The 24,838-nt window shown below is 34.5% G+C and overlaps 1 protein-coding gene across 9 annotated transcripts in view; it reads left to right on the top strand.

The window, feature by feature from the left end:
* Positions 1 to 24,838, top strand: part of TFEC (transcription factor EC) — a 95,557-nt gene that overhangs the window by 54,060 nt on the left and 16,659 nt on the right. For 7 of the 9 annotated variants that reach the window (XM_086396718.1, XM_086396720.1, XM_086396721.1 and 4 more), the window contains 2 exons: positions 17,618 to 17,732; positions 20,395 to 20,451. In XM_086396718.1, coding sequence (XP_086252844.1) covers positions 17,618 to 17,732; positions 20,395 to 20,451 — 172 coding nt within the window. Of the gene's footprint in view, positions 1 to 3,588; positions 3,848 to 17,617; positions 17,733 to 20,394; positions 20,452 to 24,838 lie in introns of those variants that run through there. The other 2 variants (XM_086396726.1, XM_086396725.1) reach the window with 2 other exon arrangements.

Below are 24,838 nucleotides of genomic sequence, written 5' to 3'. Positions count from 1 at the left end.
ACAACTGGGGCACTCTAATGACTGTGCTATTAGTCACTTTGGAGTTCTTTTCTGTGACTTAAACAGAAAATCTTGAGTGTCACTTAGCCAAGATTTATCCCAGGACCACCGCATAGAGTAAGAGTAACTAAAATGAGTTAACATGAGTTAACTCATATTCTAATTTCTGTTGGTGGAAAGCTTGGAAGCTGCTCTGGGCTAGCTTGGGCCACTTGTGGGGTCCTTCAGATTCCCCCAGATTGAAGGGAATAGTTCAGGGTTTTCATAGTTCAACTTAGTGCAAGTATTTCTGACACAGAAATGAATAGTGTGCGATTAGTGACTAGACTCAGAATAGTTAAGGAGAAGTTACCTCTTAATTTCTATTTAAACAAGAGATCTAGCTACTTGCCAATTAGTTCTTACTACAACAATTGTGTAAATTGGACTGAAAAGACCCAAAGTGCAAGAAACATTCAGCCAAATCAGCTGTGCTTTCATCAACAACAAACCTCTCAGTTTCTCAGTCTTCTTGGGGTCAATGGTATTTCTCTCCTCACTATCCAGCCATCCTTCACATGATGATGTTCCAGATCTCATTATGTATATTTCTATTCTATAGCATTTTTCTTTCATATTTTTTAACCATTATGTTCCTTTTTTTTTTTCAGTGCACCTAGTCTAATTTCTTACTTCAACAATTGCTCAAGCTTGTGGAGACTCCAAGTTAATTGACTCTATCACTCTTTTCAATAGCTATTATTTCCCACTCATGACATTTTGAAAATTTCTTCCTTAACCTATTCTTGGTTAAGCACTATAACCATTTCTTTTGCAAACACTCTTAACATATCCCCATTTTTCTTCATTTTCTTTTCCTGACAAAAGCCCAACCCTGACTAAACTTATTTTTCATCTTATTCCACATCTTTACCTGAGCAGCTGAATGGATAAAATTTCACTACATTGCTCATAGTACTCACCTCCAATACATCACCAAAATTTCACAGGGGCTTTCATTACTACCAGACAATACTACAGCTATTCCTTGGTTAAAATTCTCATTAAATGAGACAACATTAATCTACTTTCTCTTCTCAAATCTCCACCATTCTCCATGTTCTAGCTGATTTCTCTATCACAACATATTTCAGAGAGAAAATATATGCAATCAGATCAGGACTCACTTGTTAGCTTTGTATCACAAATTCTACAAAACCACCAGTATCTGTTTTGATTTTCTCTGCCATCACTTCTATTTGAATCGAATTGGCCCAGCTCATAATCTAAAACTAGTCCAACTACTTGTGTCCTAAGATCCCACTAATTCTTACCTTCGCAAATACTTCCCTCTTTGAATAGCAGCTCCTCCTATATCATTAGTCTATTATGATGTATTGGATTACAAATACCAGCATTACACTTGCCTTTATTAAGATTCCTCAAAAACAAACCAAATCAAAGGATTGCCTTTGGATACAGTTCCTCTCTGGCTACCATACCATTTCATGACTCTGCTACCTCCCTCCCAAATGTCTCTGCTTCCATTTTCACCCTGGTTCCATTTCCTCACCTCCCCTTCTCTACTGTCCAGTACAGCTATGTCCCTTATGATTCCAAAAGAGCTCTTAAAACCAACCAATACTGAAGCCAATAGTAAATTCTCCACCCTCACCACACTTGATTTCTTTGTGGCCTTTGCCATGGTCGACCACTCTCTCCTTCTTGAAGTATTAATTGGGATTCTGTGGCACCGTATTTTTTGCCTTTTCATCCACCTTTCTGGTTCTTTCTCTTCTAATAGACTTCTAGATGCTAAAGTGCTCTTAGGCTCAGAATTTAATTTTCTTTTCTCATGTACCTGTATGTTCCGTCAGTAATCTCAACATTTCTCTGGCCTAGCTCTCTCCCCTAATGCTAGATTCACATGTCTTACTACTACTCTAACATCTTTTGTTTTTCCAACAGAGATCTCAGACTTAATATTACTGAAAAGAAGTTTTTGTTCCCCTCCCTACCTATCTAGAACTAACCTCCCTCAAAAAAGTCATTCTTCTTCATTCTCTTACTCCAACATCCCCACATTTATCAGTATGCTGTTCTAATCAGGATCCAAGATTTCCTGATTTCCACAACTTAGCAGCTGCTCTACTGAAACCCTTTTCCAGGCCATCATCGTCTCTTACTTGAATGTCAGAAACTGACTCCAGCCTAATTTCTCTGCTACTTCTGTCCCCTGTACAGCTGTGGATCACACAGCAGCCAGAATGATCTTCACACAGCAAAAATCAGATCCTATTTCTCCTTGCCTAACATTCTGCTAACTTCCTGAAATCCTCAGAGTATAACCAAGACACTTCATAGTCAGCACTTCCCTTTAACTTTAGGCTCTGGTCTTGATAGCCTTCTTCCTGCTCACTGAATGTGACATGCATGTTATCATTTTAAGACTACTTAACTTCCTTTTTTAGGCTTGGAATAGTTTTGTCCCAGATCTTTGCATGACTGTCTTTTTACGCTTCAGATCTTTAGTCAATATCAACTTGTCAGAGAGGCCTTCCGCAATAACCCTAGCAGAAAGACCCCATCCCACACATCCTACATCTGTATCTTATTTAATTCCCTCTGATGGTTAGGATTAGAGTTGCAAAAATTATTTGGTTTATTGTATTATTTACCCATTTATTGTCTGTTCCCACCCCTAGAATGTGAACTCCTTGAAGTTGGTGATTTTGTCTGCCTTTTCATTGCTGTGTCCCTAAAGCTGAGCGAGTGACCTGTTCATCAGTTTATTCTCAGCACCCAGTACAATGCCTAACAAATGATAGGTGCTCAGCAAATACACATGAAATAAATATTTTAAAATTCACACATAATATTTTTAAAAGTTGTTTCCATTATGCATTACAATTTAGAAATTTTTTAAATGGCCATAAGCAGCAATAAGGATAACAGTAGTGATAGCTACTATGTCTTGGGTACTTGCTGTGGGACAAGAATTGTGTAAAACACTTTTCATGAAAATTTAATTACTACAACAATCATGTGAGATAGAAACTATTACCTATTAGCATTTTACAAATAAGAAAAGAGGCTTAGAGAAGTTCAGTAACTCACTCAAGCTCATACAGTTAGTGAATGTCAGGGTAGGGGTTTGAATCCAATCCTGTATGATACCAGATGCAATAATCTTACCCACTCTGCGGCACTAGCAGCTTCAGAAGGAAGTCATTTCATAGAACTGTAAAAATCTTAGGATCTGAAGGGACCTTAGCCTGATCTGACCCTCTGCCACATTCCAGCCAAAGAATTGTTAGCTTCTGAGTTTAAACCTGTCTCTCTATAACTTCTACCCTTTGGTCTTCATTTCACCTCTTCCTTTCAAAGATGGTTGTGCATAGTAACTTATTTATTTTATCATAGATGGGTATTTTTCAATCATAGCTTTGTAAATGCTGGTGGCACTTGGAAAGCTCAGTAAACTATTATAGTTCAAGACTATTTCAGAGACAGAGATTGAGTAAATATTAACAACCCCCTGTGCTTGGTTGGAACTTGAAAGGACTGCGTAACACCAGCAAGCAAGCTTTTGTCAATCACAGTCTAGACCAGATTAGACTTAAAGTCCAAGGAAGAACCAAAGTTCACCTTAGAAGTTTCTGCACAGCTCTCCCAGTTATTGTTTGCAAGTGTAAGGAAAAGAAAATGATGAAGGAGAAAGAGAAAAACATTGCTATTGTGAAGGTTATAGACACTTCAAAGTTAAAACTGGTGAGCAAGTGCATTTTGGAATTCTTTCAATGTTTGGAGATGAAACCACCTTAAATACTGAATTTAAAGTTTATAAACTAATAGTCAATAAAATAAGGTATGTAGAAGTTGAGCTTTGAAAGTGTAATTTATAATCTGCTGTATTGACAAGCTTGTTTTCTTACAAGATAGTTTTTTAATGCTCTGGCTATAGTAAAAATATTTTTGTAGTCTAGTTAAAAATTGTTTAAAATGCTCTTTTATTTGAACTTGTTTTCAAAAAGTGAGGGTTCCATTAATTATTTGTTGTAGTGTTTACGTTAAATTACTATTCTCATTAATTTAGTACTAAGTAGATTATGTATATATACAAAAAATAGATTTCTTATACATAAGAAATATATGATGCAAAAGCAGTTTCTATGTTACTATTCTCTGTTTTGTATTTTATCTTTTCTATTTGTGTTTTGAGCCAGCTGGTCAAGGAAAGGAATCTCCCACTCCCGCCCAACAGATTATTTTTATTCACTTATAATAGAACAAAAAAATAATAACTCAGTGGGACTTCTCTTTTCAATGTTTATCATTCAAACCTCATAGCCCTGCTTCAACAAAGAAAATAAAGTCAGAGAAAGATCAATTGTGAGTGTCCTAAAACTGGAAAAATCTAGTTTACCATGTTTAAATGAATAAACACACAAAAGGAAATAAAATAATCTTTTAAGTGCCAGTTTTTGTGTGTGCTTACATTGTGTGATATATGCAGTCCTACAGTGCTCACTCTTTATTCCTGAAGTTTATCTTCTTTCTATGCCGCCAGTTATTCTATCGAATAGTTTAATGTTCAGTTTTGCCATTTTGCATTCACAATAAATGTCTTCAGAGAAAAGCAAAATAGGGAATCCAAACAACTTAAAATTTCCCCTCATTTTCCCATGAGACTCCCACTAAATATCTGGTATAGATATAGAAATATAGATATCACATATGCACATCTATGTATGGATTTATAAGTTTTTTTCTTTTTGTATTTATTCTGAAAAATTATCTGGAAATATAATATGTAAGTATATAGATGATTTTATTTCTTTTTCCGTATTTATAATGAGATTATCTGGGAGACAGATACATCATACACACGACATGCACACACATATGTAATATATATGCATATTGTGTATGTGTGTATATATATGTATCTATACACATACAAATGAGCACAGATATATCTCCAGAAAATTATCGGTTTTAGATAATCAATTTTCAGAAACATGATGAGTATATACTATGGTACCCTCTCCCTTGATGAGTGATTATAAATGAAGAGGGGTGCAACAATAAAAACAAATTAAATTATTAAATTTGTGGTCGGTTTTCCAGTACTATAGTGTTTTGGTGAAGAAAAATATTAAACCAGGATGCCATTAGGGAGAGTGTTGGAGATGGTTTGAATCTTAAGTTGAGCCTATAGATTGTATTTTGATATTTAAAGAAGGTATGAGGACATTTGAGGTGCAGAAAATAGCAGTGGCAAAGAATAACACTGAGATAAATATTCTCCAATGGCTTCCAACATTTTGAGTTTTCAAAATACTTTTTACAATTAAAAATGTTAAGGCAGGATCCCTTCCACGATAAGATAGGTAGTAAAGAATCTAGCCTCTGTGTTAGACCTAAATTTTAACCCTAAGTCTTCTATTTATTACAAGTGTATGATCTTGAGATAATTACTTATTTTTTCAGACTTTTAATTATTTATATTTAACATGGGAACTATGAAACTTCACTCATAAAGTTGTTATAAAGATTACTTGAAATTCTGCTATTTGTTATTACTATGAGACATGCTTAGCTGAATATCGGGCATATAATAAAAACTCAACTGTCTATGACTTTGCATATATATGTTATGATAATGCTTGTATTTTATTATGTTTAAAAAATTCTTCATATGTGGATTCATAGGTTCCATTTGACAACATTCTATCCTCTTTCTTCCTCCCTCCCACTGGAGTGGAAAATCTATTTTTGGACATAGTCTACATATTTGTATGTGGTGATGAGAAATCTTTCAGAACTTGTTAGTAGTAGTAAATAATATTGGCTAGATAATGTGGGACCATTGAATGAAGCTTTTGAAAACTAGACATGAGCGTTTGAGCTTAATGTATGAGCGTAATATATGAGCTATATGAGGGGAAAGACTTAGATTTCATGTTTTTGAGCTAGGAGAGATCAGAAGAAAGTTGTATTTCAAAACATGTTTGTGTGAGAGGAGCATTTGGGAACTAATTGAGAGGGATGGAGGGATGCTGGAAGGAAGGACATAATTTAGGCTGAAGGCCTTGAGGATCTTGAGATGTGAGAGTATGGAAGAAAATTTAAACTGACCAATGTTTTAATCAGTCAGTACTAAAGAAAATCAACTTTGAATATTTGTTGGAAGGACTGATGCTGAATCTCCAATACTTTGACAGGCCTGATATGAAGAGCCAACTCATTGGAAAAGACCCTGATGACGGGAAAGATTGAAGGCAAAAGGAGCAGGGGGTGGCAGAGGATGAGATGATTAGGTAGCATCACCCACTCAATAAATTTGAGCAAACTCCAGGAGTTAGTGTCTCTCAAAGCTCGGTTGGTAAAGAATCCACCTAGAATGCAGAAGACCCTGGTTCAATTCCTGGGTCAGGAAGATCCACAGAAGAAGGGAGCTACCCACTCCAGTGTTCTTGGGCTTCCCTTGTGGCTCATCTGGTAAAGAATCCGCCTGCAATGCAGGAGACCTGGGTTTGATCCCTGGGTTGGGAAGATCCCTTGGAGAAGGGAAAGGCTACCCACTCCAGTATTCTGGCCTGGAGAATTCCATGGACTGTAGTCCATGGGGTTGCAGATTGGGACACAACTGAGCGACTTTCACTTTCACTTTTCAGGAGTTAGTGTAGGACAGAGAAGCCTGGTGTGCTGCAGTCCATGGGGTCGCAAAGAGTCAGACACAACTTAGTGACTGAACAACAATGAACAAAATAACTTAAAAGAAAAAAATATCATAACTGGGTAATAGATTGGATCTAATATATGGAGAGGGAAGAAGCCAAACAGAAAAAAAACACGTGTGGAATTTAGGTCAGATCATTTATGATGTCCTTTATTGTATTTGGCCTGATGAGAGTAAATGGATATATGAACAATTAATTCTCATAGGGAAGTACTGATTTTAAACAGGCAAAGAAATATTTTTCTATTATTGAAAATTGTTGCCTTCTCACAAACTAATATTTTTTAATAAATGGGGTTGAATTTTATCAGATAGTTTTTTAAATCTACTGAGATGATCATATGGTTTCTTTTTCTTTCTTAACATCATAAAATATATTTATGGGAAACCCAATTTGATTATGACAAGTTACCTTGTTTATATTCTCTTGAATTTAAATACGTAATAATATTTTGCTTAAGATTTATAGTCATGATTAAAATGGGTGTGTAATATTTTTTCTTATAATGTTTTTATATGGTTTCAGTCTCAATGAATTGGAACATATTCTGTCTTGTCTCTATTGTCTGGAAATGTTTGTACAAAATTGAGGTGGCATGTTTCCTGAAAATGTGGCAGTCTTGCCCATAAAACTGTCTAATCCAGATATTTTCTTGTGTAATACGTTTAAAGTATTTTTTATTTCTTCAGTAATCATAAGACTATTCAAGCTATTAATTATTTGTAGTCAGTTCTACTAAATAATGTTTTTCTAGAAATTTATGTATTTCACCTAAGCATTCAGTTATTAGAAAATTATTATAGGTAATCTCTCTTCTCTTTTTTATTATGGTAAAATATGTTTAGCATAAAATTTGCCATCCTAAACATTTTAAAGTGTACAGTTCAGTGCCATAACATAGATTCACAATGTTGTACAACCATTATCACTATACACTCACAGAGATTTTTCATTCTTCCAAACAGAAAACAGTGTCACCAATTAAATAATAACTCCCTATTTTCCTTATCTCCAGACTTTAATAGCCTTTATTCTCCTTTCTATCTGTATAAATTTGACTTGATAGTGTCCTTTAATGTACAAAAGTTTTAAATTTTATGAAATCCAGTTTATCTGTTTTGGTTGTTGCTGTTGCCTGTGATTTTGATATTATACCTATAAAATCATCACCAAACCAAATTTTTTATGAAGATTCTCCCTTATCTTTTCTAGGAAAGTTATACCCTTAACTCATATAAAGTTGTTGATCCATTTTGAGTAAATTTTGTTTATGGTCTAAGAGTCCAACTTCCTTCTGCATATGGCTCTCTAGTTTTTTCAAGATTATTTGTTGAAGAATTTGTCCTTTCCTTATTGAATAGCCTTGGTACCTTACCAAAAATCATTTGACCATATATTTGAGTAATAATTTATGGACTCTCTACCCCACTCTCTACATGTCTGTCTTTATGTCAGTGCCACACTCTTGATTACAATTGTTTTGTAATAAACATTTTGTTTATAACAAAATGTTTTTTGGTTTATAACAAAATGTTTGTAATAAACAAACATTTTGTTTTGAAATATGGAAATTTAAGCCCTCCAACTTAGTTCTTTTCAAGGTAATTTTTACTATTCAGGGTCCCATGAGACTTCATATGAATTTTAGTGTGGGTTTTTATATTTTTGCAAAAACCACTGTTAGGATTTTAATATGGATTGGAGGCATTTGTTGATTGTTCTGGATAGTACTGCCCTCTTACTGATACTAAGTCTTCTCATCAAAAAACATGGGATAGCTTTCCATTTATTTATGTCTTCTTTAATTTCTTTAAGCAATGTATTTTTTAGTTTTTGGTATCTAAGTCTTTTCCTCCTTGGTTAAATTTATTCCCAAGTATTTTATTCTTTTTGATGTTATTGTACATGAAATTGATTTCTTAATATCCTTTCCAGATTGTTCATTGTTAGTGTATAAAGATGCAACATATTTTTGCATGTTGATTTTTTATTCTGCCACTTTGCTGAATTCATGTATTAGCTTTCATACTGTTGTGTGTGTGTATGTGTATGTATGAATCTCATGATTTTCTAAATGTAAGATCATGTCATCTGTGAACAAAGATATTTTTACTTATGCCTTTTCAGTTTGGATGACTTTCTTTTCCTTGACTAATTGTTGTGGCTAGGACTTCCAATACTGTGTTAAAAAGAAGTGGTGAAAGCAGGTATCCTGGTCTTGTTTGTTCCTGATCCTTGAGGAAAAAACATAAATCTAAGTTGTACTATGGTTATATCCCTCTTTGATTTAAAATATCATTTGTTTAGTCTTTATTCCTTTAGTCTTACAAGAGGCCTGTCAAGTTTGCTAACTGAAAAAACAAAACAAAATTTTGTCTTTTGCATTGTTTTGTTTTTCACTGATTTATGATCTTATATTACTATCTGTTTTACTTGCTTTGGGTTTTTTTGGTGATTTTTCTGACTTCTTGAGAAATACACTAAGTCTATTAAATATCAAAATTTTATCTATTTTTTCTCATATTTAAGGGTATAAATTTCCTTCAAAATATTAGTTTGCCAAATTCCAAAAGTTTCCTTACATGTGTTTTCTGTATCTTTCATTTATTTTTGAATTCCAGTGTGATTTGTCTTTACTCTTGAATCATTAAAATTTTTCTAATTAGGTAATCAAGGACTCAATGAAATTTTTGAAGTTTTTCATTTTTTTTTGTTTTTGTTTTTGGTGATGTTTTTGGTGATCAATATTTATATATGTTCTGTATGTACTTGGAAAATATGTGTTTTCTCTACTTTTTAGATACAGAACTATATACATGTCTACTAGGACAAGATTTCACTTTTATTGTTCACAACTAGAACATTACTGATTATTTTTGTCTACTTGACCTTTCAAAAACAGGAAGAAATATCTTGAAATCTCTCACTACTTTAATGGCTTTATTCATTTTTCCTTGTAATTTAAACATTCTGCTTCATATTTGCTTCCAATACTATGTTTCCCTATTGTCTCTACTGTCTGGAAATATTTGTACAAAATGCAGATGGTGTGTTTCCTGAAAATGTTATAGTCTTCTCTATTTTATTAGGTACACATCTGCTTATAATTGCTGTGCCTTTTTGGAGAATTGAATTCTTTATTTTTAGATAGTGACTATCTCTAGCCCTAATAATTTTTCTAATTTTAGTCTATTTTTTCTGATATTAATATAGCTGCATCAGCTTCCTATGTTTATAATTTGCTGGGCATATATTTTCCCATCTTTTAATTTTCAATCTTGTGTGTCCTTTTGTAATGCAGCTGTGTCTCTTGTAAGCTACATAGATCTAAACACTATCTTTTTAACTGAACCATCAAACTTTTAGCTGAAGAATTTGATCTATTTACATTTATTATCACTATTGATATTTTTCACCTGTATTTCTCATTTTTTTTATTATGTGTGACACATATTTTAATATTTTTTTTTAGTACTTTTTTCCTTTTTACCACTTTTACATTCATTCACTTCCTTACTACTCCAACCCTATCATACTGATACTATCTAGATTTAATATGGAGTTATATGGTTATATCAGTTCAGTTCAGGTGCTCAGTCATGTCCGACTTTTTGCGACATCATGGAATGCACAACGCCAGGCCTCACTGTCCATCGCCAGATCCCTGAGTTTACTCAAACTCATGTGCATTGAGTCCGTGATGCCATCCAACCATCTCGTTCTCTATTATCCCCTTCTCCTCCTGCCTTCAATCTTTCCCAGCATCAGGGTCTTTTCTAATGAGTCAGTTCTTTGCATCAGGTGGCCAAAGTATTGGAGTTTCAGCTCCAGCGTCAGTCCTTCCAATGAATATTCAGGACTGATTTCCTTTAGGATGGACTGGTTGGATCTCCTTCCAGTCCAAGGGACTCTCAAGAGTTCTACAAACAACATAGTTCAAAAGCATCAATTCTTTGGTGCTCTGCTCTCTTTATAGTCCAACTCTCACATCCATACATAACTACTGGAAAAACCATAGCTTTGACTAGATGGACCTTTGTTGGTAATGTCTCTGCTTTTTAATATGCTGTCTAGATTGGTCCTAACTTTTCTTCCAAGGAGCAAAGGTCTTTTAATTTGATGGCTGCAGTCACCATCTGCAGTGATTTTGGAGCCCCCAAAAGTAACGTCTGTCACTTTTTCCATTGTTTCCTCATCTATTTGTCATGAAGTGATAGGACTAGATGCCATGATCTTACTTTTCTGAATGTTGAGCTTTAAGCCAACTTTTTTACTCTCCTCTTTCACTTTCATCAAGAAGCTCTTTAGTTCTTCTTTGCTTTCTGCCATAAGGGTGGTGTCAGCTGCATATCTGAGGTTATTGATATGTCTCCCGGCAATCTTGATTCCAGCTTGTGCTTCATCTAGCCCAGCGTTTCTCATGATGTACTCTGCATATAAGTTAAATAAGCAGGGTGACAATATACAGCCTTGAAGTACTCCTTTCCCTATTTGGAACCCGTCTGTTGTTCCATGTCCAGTTCTAACTATTGCTTCCTGACCTACATATAGATTTCTCAAGAGGCAGTTCAGGTGGTTATATAGTTTATTTTATTATCTTGATTCTCCTATTTTCTTTTAGACTGCAGCCACTTTACCAAGATGTTTAATATTCTATTTATAACATGTTTTATTTATTTATATCATATTTACTTCTTCCCAAACTGTCTTCAGTGTTTGTATTTGTGGGTAAGCATTCTTAAGCATTTTATATTTCTCAGCATATTTTTAATCATGACCTCAGATGTAGATGATATTGGGCTGGATATAAAACTGTGCTTTAAGATCTTTTCATTTACTTTCTTGTTTCATTCATTTTGCTATTTAAAATGTTTATGTTAATAAGATTCTTATTCCTTTGAACATAATCTCTTCTTACTATTATGCTCATACATTTTCTGTCATTGTACATTCCTAAGTTTAAACCTACAGGATGTAGGTTTTTCTTCTTTGATATTCTATAGGCCCTTTGATTTTTAAGTCAAAATGAAACAACAAAATAAGATGAGATTAAAGACAATAGTTTCATCTTTGACTTAGTGTTAATTCTGGAATGCATATCTATTCTTTCTTAAAGTATTTTCTTCCTTCCAATTTTTATTTTTTTCTCCCTGACTCTCTTAATACCTATCTATATTTTAGTTCTAATAATTCTGTCCTTCATACTAATTAGATTTTATTTTATATGTTTGGTTTCTTGGTCCTTCATCCTTCTGAGAGATTAATTTGGTTTTTATAATTTACTAATTCCTTTATTTCTTTCTCAGCTTATGTATTATGCTATTTTTCCATTTTATGGTTTTCTTCTTTTTTCAGGTATTATGTTTTCATGTCTCCTGTTTCTTCATGATCACTTTGGCCATTTTTATATTTATTTGTTCTTATTTTTGATTATTACTGTTGTTATTTAGTCACTCAGCAGTGTTTGACACTTTTGTGACCCCATGGACTGTGGCCCACCAGGTTTAGATGTCCATGGGATTTCCTAGGCAAGAGTACTGGAGTGGGTTGCCATTTCCTTCTCCAGGGAATCTTCCCAATTCGGGGATCAAACCCACATCTCTTGAATTAGGAGGCAGATGCTTTACCACAAAGCCACCAGGGAAGCTCCAATTTAGATTATAAATTATTGCAAACATCATCCTTTATTTCATTAAAGTATGTATTAGATCAATTTTTAAAACTTGGTTTCATGTAATTTTTTTTTATTTCTAAAATTTTTGCTTTTGATGTTATTTCTAACATTACATGTTGCTTAACTTTTAAAATAATCATTTTTCTTGAATGCTTTGATATTTTGACCTGTAAGCTCATTTTCTTTAGGGAATTTTGGCTACTGTGAAAGGTAGTGTTTGTACAGGAAGACCAGTTCTCAGTCCATTTCAGTCTCTATGAACTTAGTAGGGAGATGTGAAAAATCTAGGGTAGAGAATTTTCGACACCAGGAATCACTTTTGGTCACTTCTCACTTCAAAACAATTTCTTAGATCAAGCATTCACTTTTGTCTACAAGAAAGAATTGTCTTAAGAAAAGACAAGATATGTTCTACCTTGCTGAAAATATTTTATAATAAATTATTTACTAGGTGTTTTTAAAATTTGTGAGTTTGTTTCTAATACTTATATTTCCCTATTGCTATGTCAATGATTTTGCTTTACTGAAAAAAGTAATAATTTTTAACCAGAATAATAAATATTTCTTTATAAAATATCTATCCAGTTGCCTACTAGTCTGTAAGATAAAGCCAAGACTTAGACTTTAATACCTAAGTAGATTATAACTTTGGTTTGTAAGCCTTTTCTGATATGCATGTAATCTTTAAATTTTCACTAACATTTTACTCATATCTTTGAATGGAGAAAAGGCTCTTTAGATTATGTGAAATATATTACATATTTTGAAATTGAAACCAATTGTCTAATGATATTTAAAAAGTAATTAGCCATTCACATGAAATAGAGTAGTACCTACAACATAAAATTAAATAGGATATTAATCATTATGCTTCAGGGCATAAATTAGACAACAACCAAGGTTATAGCAAACACTCTTTTTCAACAACACATGAGATGACTCTAACGTGGACATCACCAGATGGTCAGTACCGAAATTAGATTGATTATATTCTTTGCAGTGGAAGATAGAGAAGCTCTATACAGTTAGTAAAAACAAACTGGGAGCTGACTGTGGCTCAAATCATGAATATTGCAAAATTCAGCCTGAAATTGAAGAAAGTAGGGAAAACCACTAAGCCATTCAGGTATGACCTAAATCAAATCCCTTACAATTATACAGTGGAAGTGACCAATAATTTCAAGGGATTACATCTGATAGAACAGAGTGCCTGAAGGACTATGGACAGAGGTTTGTAACATTGTATAGGAGACAGTGATTAAAACCATCCCCAAGATAAAGAAATGCAAAATGGCAAAATGGTTGTCTGATAAGGCCTTACAAATAGCTGGGAAAAGAAGACAAGTGAAAGGCAAAGGAGAAAAAGAAAGATATACCCATCTGAATGCAGAGTTTCAAAGAACAGCAAGGAGAGACAAGAAAGCCTTCCTCAGGGATCAATGAAAAGAAATAGAGGAAAACATAGAATGGGAAAGACTAGAGATCTCTTCAAGAAAATTAGAGATATCAAGGGAACATTTCATGCCAAGATGGGCACAATAAAGGTATAATAAAGATATGGTAATAAAGAAATAAAGAATAAAGAAATGATATGGACCTAACATAAGCAGAAGATATTAAGAAGACGTAGCAAGAATACACAGAACTATACAAAAGAGATATTAATGATCTAGATAACCATGATGGTGTGATCACTCACCTAGAGCCAGACATCCTGGAGTGGGAAGTCAAGTGGGCCTTAGGAAGCATCACTATGAACAAAGCTAGTGAGGTGATGGAATTCCAGCTGAGCTATTTCAAATCCTGAAAGATGATGCTATGAAAGTGCTACACTCAATATGCCAACAAATTGGGAAAACTCAGCAGTGGCCATAGGACTGGAAAAGGTCAGTTTTCATTTCAATCCCAAAGAAGGACAATGTCAAAGAATGCTCAAACTACTGCACAATTGTACTTATTTCATACACTAGCAAAGTAATGCTCAAACTTCTCCAAGCTAGGCTTTCAACACTAAGTGAACTGAGAACTTACAGATGTTCAAGCTGAATTTCAAAAAGGTAGAGGAACCAGCGATCAAATTGCCAACATTGGATCATAGAAAAAGCAAGAGAATTCCAGAAAACATCTACTTCTGCTTCATTGACTACGCTAAAGCCTTTGACCGTGTGGATCACAACAAATTGTGGAAAATTAAGGAGATGGGAATACCAGACCACCTTATCTGCCTCCTAAGAAACCTGTATGCAGGTTCAGAAGTAGCAGTTAGAACTGGACACGGAACAATGGACTGGCTCAAAATTGGGAAAGGAATATATCATGGCTGTATACTGTCACTTGGCTTATTGAACTTATATGCAGAATACATCATGCAAAATGCCAGGCTGGATGAAACACAAGCTGGAATCAAGATTGCAGGGAGAAATATCAATAACCTCATATATCCAGATGACACCACCTTTATGGCAGGAAGTGAAGAGGAACTAAGTGCCTCTTGATGAAAGTGAAAGAGGAGAATGAAAAAGTTGGCTTAAAACTCAACATTCAAAAAACTAAGATCATGGCATCCAGTCTCATCTTTTCATGGCAAATGGAGAATAAATGGAAACAGTGAGAGACTTTATTTTCTTGGGTTGTAAAATCACTGCAGATGGTGACTGAAGCCATGAAATTAGAAGACACTTGCTTCTTGGAAGGAAAGTTATGACCAACCTGGACAGTGTATTAAAAAGCAGAGACATTACTTTGCTGACTAAGGTCCATCTAGTCAAAGCTATGGTTTTTCCAGTAGTCGTGTGTTGATGTGAGAGTCGGACCGTGAAGAAGGCTGAGCACCAAAGAATTATGCTTTTGAACTGTGGTGTTGGAGAAGACTCTTGAGAGTTCCTTGGACTGCAAGAAACTAAACCAGTCACTCCTAAAGGAAATCAATCCTGAATGTTTATCAGAAGGACTGATGGTGAACCTGAAGCTCCAATGCTTTGGTCACCTGATTCAAAGAGGTGACTCACTGAAAAATATCCTGATGCTGGGAAAGATAGAAGGCATGAGGAGAAGAGGATGACAGAGGATGAGATGTTTGGATGGCATCACTGACTCAATGGACATGAGTCTGATCAACTTTGAGACATGGTGAAGGGCAGAGAAGCCTGGCATGCTGCAGTCTACAGGGTTTCAGAGTCAGACACTACTGGAGCAACTGAAGAACAACCGAAGATCAGGAGAAGATGTAATAGACCCACAGTTAAGCAGGATTGAATTCATTATCAGAACTCCAGCCCCATTTCTACAGAAAAATACATTGGGTACGCTCTGACCAAGTAATAATAACCCAGTGTAATGTTTTAGCTAGGAACCTATCACTTTATTGTTGCAGTGCAAATGTAATATGGCTCCTCTTAAACATTTCTACTGTTTGCTACCGCTGCATTGAATCTATCTGATTTCAAGCTCTTTAGAGAAAAATGCCCTTTTCCTAGTTCTTTCCCCCTTCTGTCTCCCTCCTTGTCTTTTTGTTCAGCATGTCATTGTGTTTCTCAAAGGCACAGTGCAAATGTACAATTCAGGTTGGTGATGCCTCCACTTATAACCAACAGGGTTTTCAAAAAAGACCTGGAAGCTTTAAAATTCTACATATATAGCTAAATGACTCGCATGTTAGGGAAATGTGTGCTTCTAGAATTTCTTTCTAATTGTATTATTTTGATACTTACACTCATCATTTATCCAATTTGATAGGTTTTCTTGTCCCTACTTTTCAGATAAGAAAATTGAGAGGGAATAAATATCTCAGTAGCTCACTTCTAATATCCAAGATGCAAAAACACATTTTAAAACAATGTTGTTGTTGTTCAGTCACTTAGTCATATCCAACTGTTTGCGACTCTATGGAATGCAGCATACCAGACTTCCCTGTCCTTCATTGTTATATAATCAATGAATTTATATAAAATAAAGATGAGGAGTCCTCACAGAGTAAATAATGAAGAGAACCAATATATGAAAACATGCATCATAATACCATATGCAATCTATAATGTTCTTGTTGATATGCATATACACTTGTATATTAGCCTGATTTCCACTGTATTTTCCAAGTATTTTTCCCTCGGAAATATACAATATTAATCACATAATTTAATAGATTATTATTTCAGAAACTAATTTTTGTCTTCATGTGTCCTTTCTTCGATTATTTTCAGTCTGATTTTATAAGTATTAAAAAAATTTCCTTCGGCTTGGAGTTCTACAAAAAATGGGAATAAAGAGTTCAAGTTTCCATAATAATCTGAATATAGCTTTGTTTGATAATTTCTTAAAGGAAAGAAAACAGGTACTGCTTATTCGGCTCTTGATTGACTTCCCAGAAATGAAATAAAGATAACTAGAATGGAAATATTTTAAATGTTCAAATCTTGTATTTTAAATATAGGTTGTTCTGGAATAATAAATATTAACTTGAGTTGTGAATATTATTTAAATTTAATTTTCTTAGGAGATCAATCAATAAGCACATTTTCAATAAAATTTTGAATTGTGTATAAAGCATCTTAGCTTTCTGAAAAATTGCTCCCAAGGAGCACTTTAAGAATTGCAGTGTTGCTGTAATTAGATATACCCTATATCCACTTGAGGCAAAGCAGTTTTAGACTACTTTTGGTTACCAGCTGGATATTTATAATAATCTAGAACATTAAGTGTACAATGAGAAAAAGTATGCCTTCCAGGAAGGAAAGTTTCTCACTTAATTAACAGTATAAAACACCTCTTGACTGTGAATTGCTGGTAGCACTGATAGTATTAAGGTTTCCAAAATATTCAACTATTATGCCTAATTCATGATATGTAATAAATTTTCAAGCTTTACTAATATGTATATTGATTTTTGTCTAAAGTGATATTTTTAATCTTATTCATTTATAACCAGGTACTGTGCTGGATCAAATGCCCATAACTTTGTAAATATTAATAAAAATTTTTCTTCATGAGTGAACTAAATTTTCCTTTTTCTTAAGTACAAATAGCTTTTTTCAACATATCTTATCCACAAGCATTCCCCAAAGATTTTACAAAGTTAATGCATATTCATTTTTGTTTAAAATTAAAAATGCTATATATTGCAAGTTTCTATTAACAATTGGTCAATTTAAGGTAATACAACTAAATATATCAATATTCACCAAAGACTTAATTGCTCTTTTCTACATTTTTTCCTTTAAAGGTATCTGGAAGTATTTTGGATGTGTATAGTGGTGAGCAAGAAATTTCGCCAGTTAATATGGGCCTTACAAGTGCTTCTTGTCCAAGTAGTCTACCAATGAAAAGAGAAATTACAGGTAATGCTGCTTTTATAGTTTTCTTTAAAAAAAAAAAAAAACAACACTTTTGTAAGACATGAGTGACATATAATTCCAATCTAAAGACAATTTTTGAAACATTATCAAAATAGTTATAGTAAGTCTTCTACATATGAACCTTCAAATTGCAAACTATCAAAGATGTGAACTTGTGTTTGCATGTTCAATCATGTAAGTTAGTTCACTTGTCTGGCATACATTGTCACAGTGTACATCCTCTTCAAGTGGCTGTGCTTTTGTGTACTTTACTGTACAGTACTGTATAGAGGACAGTAGTACAGTATCTTTATTTCAAGTCCAGGATGTCTGAAAGCAAGTGTAGAAGCAATGTGATTTAGCTGGTACTGCTAAGAATTGCCAGTTATTGTACTGTACTACTTTATTTTCCAAGGTGCTGTACTATGAGATTAAAAATGTTTTCTTTATTTTTGTGTTTTTTGTGTATTATTTGTGTGAAAAGTATTATTAAACTATTACAGTACAGTACTCTATGGGCTGATTGTGTTAGTTGGGTACCTAGGCTAAAAAAACAAATTGGACTTTTACTTGGAAAGGAACTCATTCATAGGTAGGAGACTTACTGTAGTTAAAATGGGAAACATTTCAAGAGTAAATCCACCTTCTTTTCCTTTATAACAACCAAGCAACAAGTTAGTATAACTTACAGTTCAACTCAGTGATTTTAGGAATTGGACAAATACGAATATACACACATAACCTCTAGTCATATGTATACGACAGTTTGACTAAGTTCCGCTTTCACTTTGGGCTTCCCTGGTGAATCAGATGGTAAAGAGTCTACCTGCAGTGTGGGAAACTCAGGTTCGATTGCTGGGTCAGGAAGATCCCCTGGAGAATGAAATGGCAACCCACTTCAGTATTCTTGCCTGGAAAATCCCACGGATGGATGAGCCTGGCGACTACAGTCCATGGGATTGCAAAGAGTTGGATATGACTGAACGACTTAACTTAGCTAACTTTCACTTAATATAGGTTAATTTTGATATTGCAAATATTCAATTTATTAACATGTTTGCAAAATAACAGATTAATAGATTAGGAAAAAATAGATTTTCCTCTTTTCAACTTGTTTCACAGATACCATGATTCACATTTAACTTTCTCAAGTGTGTAAAAACCCCTCTGTTTTCAATAATAAATTTCAAAATTGTTACAACTTGAAGGAATTACAGAGGCACTTTCAAGTTCCTTCAATAGGTAGATGAGGAAGTAGTCAGAGGAGTTATTTCCCAATGGTATTCTGATTAGAAGCAGAAGTTGATCAAAATAAGGATCTCCTGACTTACAAGTCTAGTGTTAGTTTCTCCATAAAATAAAATAAAATTTAATAGAAATTTCTGTAACATGTTTTTAGTTCGGCATTCAAACATTGATCTTTTAGTATTTTTCTTTAGTTAATATCAGCATTTTTAATAAATACAATATTTCTATTCTTGGAATCTAACAAATGACTCAAAAATATCTATGCATTCAAATTATTTAGAGTAAAATTAATTAATTTAATCTTAAATAATCAAAATTTAATAAATATATTTATATATTTCTATTTTAAAACTAGAATAATTCAAAGAACATTGTATTAATTATCCATTGCTATATAACAAAGTACCCCAAACTTAACAGATTGAAATAATAAATGTTAATTATCTCACACAATCCCTATATTTCAGAAATCCAGGAGTGATTTATAAAATTGCTTCTAGCTCAGAGCCTTGCGTAAGGTTGCAGTCAAGATGTTGGCCAGAGATACAGATATTTGCCTGGAGGATGCACTCCCAGGATGGTTCACTCACACATCTTCCTAGTCAGTGCTGCTTGGTTCTTTACCATGTAGAACTCTCCACAGGGCTGCTCAAGTGTCCTCATGATCTGACAAGTAGTGATTCAAGGAACACCCAAAGGGGAAGCTGAAAATGTCTTTTATGACCTAGTCTTGAAAGCCACACTAATCATTTCCACAATATTATATCAGTTTCACAGATTGATCCTATTCAGTATGGAAGGGAACCATCAAAAGTATGACTGTCATGAATGAGAATCATGGTGGGCCATTTTGGAGTCTGACTATCACAAGTGCTAACAACCACATAGCACATAAAGTGTCTGTTACTTAAAGTATGGATTTGTTTGATAGGTATATGAGAAATGTCGTTAGTTCCAATTCTTTGAATTTAGAAATCATAATATTTATAAAAAAATGTAGGTTGTGAAAATTTAGATTGAAATAATTTTGAATAATCTTAAAGTTCTGAGAAAATTCTAATAAAAATGATTAAGCAGGTTAATATTTACTGTATGCTCTAATTCTTTTAATCACAATAATGGTATTTAGTAGGTATCATACCAACTTCACAGATGAGAACTTAGGTAACCTGAGACCCCAAGGCTACTAAATGGAGGGTCAGAATACAAATTCAGATTTTACTATTTAAATCCCATAGGTTTTGCCACTGCCTTCTTACTAATATGTTGTTTCAAATTTCTAAATATTTGTAAAAATTTTTGTTACACCACTTGGAGTAAGTAATATTATATTTTCACTTGTATTTCTGAATTTTGTTGACTGGAAAGATTGTAAGGTAGAAATAAGTACTGTTTCAATTATTTTCCTTTTGATCAGAAACAGATACTCGAGCTTTGGCCAAGGAGAGACAAAAAAAGGACAACCACAACCTCAGTGAGTATATTTTCCTTTTTTCTAAGCAAAATGAATCAATGCAAGAGGAAATGGAAGGAGGTTAAAATATGTGGTGTTTTATTGTCACCTGTATATATTTTGAAGTCAGATGACCAAAATTAAGTGTACACGCTCACTAGTAGAGCTATTTTGGGGCAATTTAGACAATGCAAACTCTCAGAAAAGCTAGACATTTTTATGAAGTGAAACATCTCAAGTTCTCTCCTTGATCATTTTCTCTCTCTGAAGAAGAATACTAATAAGGGAGATGAGTGCACTGAGTTACATTTGAACTCAATTGACTCCAAAATTTAAAGAGATAAAAGTGACTTTAGAAAAAGGACGCCATTCAGCCAAAAGTCACACCAAACCCATAGACACCTCAAAACTCACTACTGGACACTTCATTGCACTCCAGAGAGAAGAGATCCAGCTCCACCCCCCAAGAACAGCGACACATGCTTCCCTAATTGGGAAACCTTGACAAGTCACTAGTCCAACCCCACCCACAGGGAGCAACCTCCACAACAAAGAGGAACCACAAACTTCCAGCATAAAATAAGGCCACCCCAAACACAGCAATCTAAACAAAATGAAAAGGCAGAGAAATATTCAGCAGGTAAAGAAGCATGATAAATGCCCACCAAACCAAACAAAAGAGGAGGAGATATGGAGTCTACCTGAAAAAGAATTCAGAATAGTGATAGTAAAGATGATTCAAAATCTTGAAAACAAAACGGAGTTACAGATAAATAGACTGGAGATAAGGATTAAGAAGATTCAAGAAAGGTTTAACAAGGACCTTTCCTTTTAACAAGAAAATAAAAGTCAGTCAATAGTGAATAATGCAATAATTGAGATCAAAAGCACTTTGGAGAGAACCAACAGTAGAATAATTGAGGTAGCTGATAAGTGAGGTGGAAGATAGAATGGTGGAAACAAATGAAGCAGAGAGGATAAAAGAAAAAAGAATTAAAAGAAATGAGGATAACCTCAGAGACCTCTGGGACAATATAAAGTGCCCCAACATTTGAATCATAGGAGTCCCAGAAGAATAAGACAAAAAGAAAGGCCATGAGAAAATACTTGAGGAGAAAATAGTTGAAAACTTCTCTAAAATGGGGGAGGAAATAGCCACCCAAGTCCAAGAAACCCAGAGAGTCCCAAACATGATAAACCCAAGGCAAAACACCCCAAGACACATATTAATCAAATTAATGAAGATCAAACACAAAAAGCAAATATTAAAAGCAGCAAGGGAAAAGCAACAAATAACACACAAGGGGATTCCCATAAGGATAATAACTGATCTTTCAACAGAAACTCTTCAGGCCAGAAGGGAATGGCAAGATATACTTGAAGTGATGAAAGAGAAAAACCTACAACCCAGATTACTATACCCAGCAGGCATCTCATTCAAATATGAAGGAGAAATCAAAAGTTTTACAGAAAAGCAAAAGCTGAGAGAATTCAGCATGACCAAACCAGCTCTTCAACAAATGCTAAAGGATCTTCTTTAGACAAGAAACACAGAAAAGTTTTATAAACTTGAACCCAAAACAACAAAGTAAATGGCAATGGGATCATACTTATCAATAATTACCTTAAGTGTAAATGGGTTGAATTCCCAACCAAAAGACAAAGACTGGCTGAATGGATACAAAAACAATACCCCTATATATGCTGTCTACAAGAGACCCGCCTCAAAACAAGGTACACATACAGACTGAAAGTGAAGGGCTAGAAAAAGATATTTCACGCAAATGGAGACCAAAAGAAAGCAGGACTAGCAATACTCATATCAGATAAAATAGACTTTTAAATAAAGGCCATGAAAAGAGACAAAGAAGGACACTACCTAATGATCAAAGGATCACTCCAAGAAGAAGATATAACAATTATAAATATATATGTACCCAACATAGAGCACCACAGTATGTAAGGCAAAAGCTAGCAAGTATGAAAGGGGAAATTAACAGTAACACAATAATAGTGGGAGACTTTAATACTCCATTCACACCTATGGATAGATCAACTACACAGAAAATTAGCAAGGAAGGACAAGCTCTAAATGATACAATGGACCAATTAGACCTAATTGATATCTATAGGACATTTCACCCCAAAACAATGAATTTCACCTTTTTCTCAAGTGCACACAGAACTTTCTCCAGGATAGATCACATCCTGGGCCATAAATCTAGGTTTGGTAAATTCAAAAAAATTGAAATAATTTCAATGCAGTAAGATTAGATGCTGGGAGGGATTGGGGGCAGAAGGAGAAGGGGACGACAGAGGATGAGATGGCTGGATGGCATCACTGACTCGATGGACATGAGTCTCAGTGAACTCCAGGAGTTGGTGATGGACAGGGAGGCCTGGCGTGCTGCGATTCATGGGGTCACAAAGAGTCGGACACGACTGAGCAACTGATCTGATCTGATCTGAAAGTAAAAGTGGAGAATGAAAAAGTTGGCTTAAAGCTCAACATTCAGAAAACGAAGATCATGGCATCCGGTCCCATCACTTCATGGGAAATAGATGGGGAAACAGTGGAAAGAGTGTCAGACTTTATTTTTGGGGGCTCCAAAATCACTGCAGATGGTGACTGCAGCCGTGAAATTAAAAGATGCTTACTCCTTGGAAGGAAAGTTATGACCAACCTAGATAACATATTCAAAAGCAGGGACATTACTTTGCCAACAAAGGTCCGTCTAGTCAAGGCTATGGTTTTTCCTGTGGTCATGTATGGATGTGAGAGTTGGACTGTGAAGAAGGCTGAGCGCCAAAGAATTGATGCTTTTGGACTGTAGTGTTGGAGAAGACTCTTGAGAGTCCCTTGGACTGCAAGGAGACCCAACCAGTCCATTCTGAAGGAGATCAGCCCTGGGATTTCTCTGGAAGGAATGATGCTAAAGCTGAAACTCCAGTACTTTGGCCACCTCATGCGAAGAGTTGACTCATTGGAAAAGACTCTGATGCTGGGAGGGATTGGGAGCAGGAAGAGAAGGGGATGACAGAAGATGAGATGGCTGGATGGCATCACTGACTCGATGGACGTGAGTTTGAGTGAACTCCGGGAGTTGGTGATGGACAGGGAGGCCTGGCATGCTGCAATTTACGGGGTCGCAGAGTTGGACACGACTGAGCGACTGAACTGAACTGAACTAATGGGGAAAAAACTATTAAAAACACAAACATATGGAGGCTAAACAACACGCTTCTGAACCGACAAATCACAGAAGAAATCAAAAAAGAAATCAAAATAGGCATAGAAATGAAAGAAAATGAAAACACAACAACCCAAAACCTAGGAGATTCAGTAAAATCAGTGCTAAGGGAAAGGTTCATAGCAATACAAACTTATGTCAAGAAACGAGAGAAAAATCAAATAACCTAACTTTACACCTAAAGCAACTAGAAAAAGAAGAAATGAAGAACCCCAGGGTTAATAGAAGGAAAGAAATCATAAAAATTAGGGCAGAAATAAGTGAAAAAGAAACAAAGGAGACTATAGCAAAAATCAACAAAACTAAAAGCTGATTCTTCGAGAAGATAAATAAAATAGACAAACCATTAGCCAGACTTATCAAGAAAACAAAAAAAGGAGAAGAATCAAATTAACAAAATTAGAAATGAAAATGGAGAAATCACAACAGACAACACAGAAATACAAAGGATCATAAGAAACTACTACCAGTAACTATATGCTAATAAAATGGACAACCTGGAAGAAATGTACAAATTCTTAGAAAAATATAACCTTCCAAAACTGCACCAGAAAGAAATAGAAAATCTTAACAGACCCATCACAAGCATGGAAATTGAAAATGTAGTGAAAATTCTTCCAACAAACAGAAGCCCAGGACCAGATAGCTTCACAGCTGAATTCTACCAAAAATTTAGAGAAGAGCTAACATCTATCCTACTCAAACTCTTCCAGAAAATTGCAGAGGAAGATAAACTTCCAAACTCATTCTATGACACTACCATCACCCTAATACCAAAACCAGACAAAGATGCCACAAAGAAAGAAAACTACAGGCCAATATCACTGATGAATATAGATCCAAAAATCCTTAACAAAATCCTAGCAAACAGAATCCAACAACATATTAAAAAGATCATACATCATGACCAAGTGGGTTTTATCCCAGGGATGCAAGGATTCTTCAATATTCACAAATCAATCAATGTGATACACCACATTAATAAATTAAAAAATACAAACCATATGATTATCTCAATAGATGCAAAGAAAGCCTTTGACAAAATTCAACATCCATTTATGATAAAAACCCTCCAGAAAGTAGGCATAGAAGGAACATACCTCAACATAATAAAGCCATATATGATAAACCATAGCAAACGTTATTCTCAATGGTGA

Source organism: Bos grunniens, chromosome 4, assembly GCF_055505025.1.
Source record: "Bos grunniens cultivar Pamir isolate PY7600 chromosome 4, Bosgru_T2T1.0, whole genome shotgun sequence".
Classification (NCBI taxonomy): domain Eukaryota; kingdom Metazoa; phylum Chordata; class Mammalia; order Artiodactyla; family Bovidae; genus Bos; species Bos grunniens.
The sequence above is the reverse complement of the archived record's forward strand: the minus strand, read 5'-3'. Positions and strand labels throughout refer to the sequence as shown.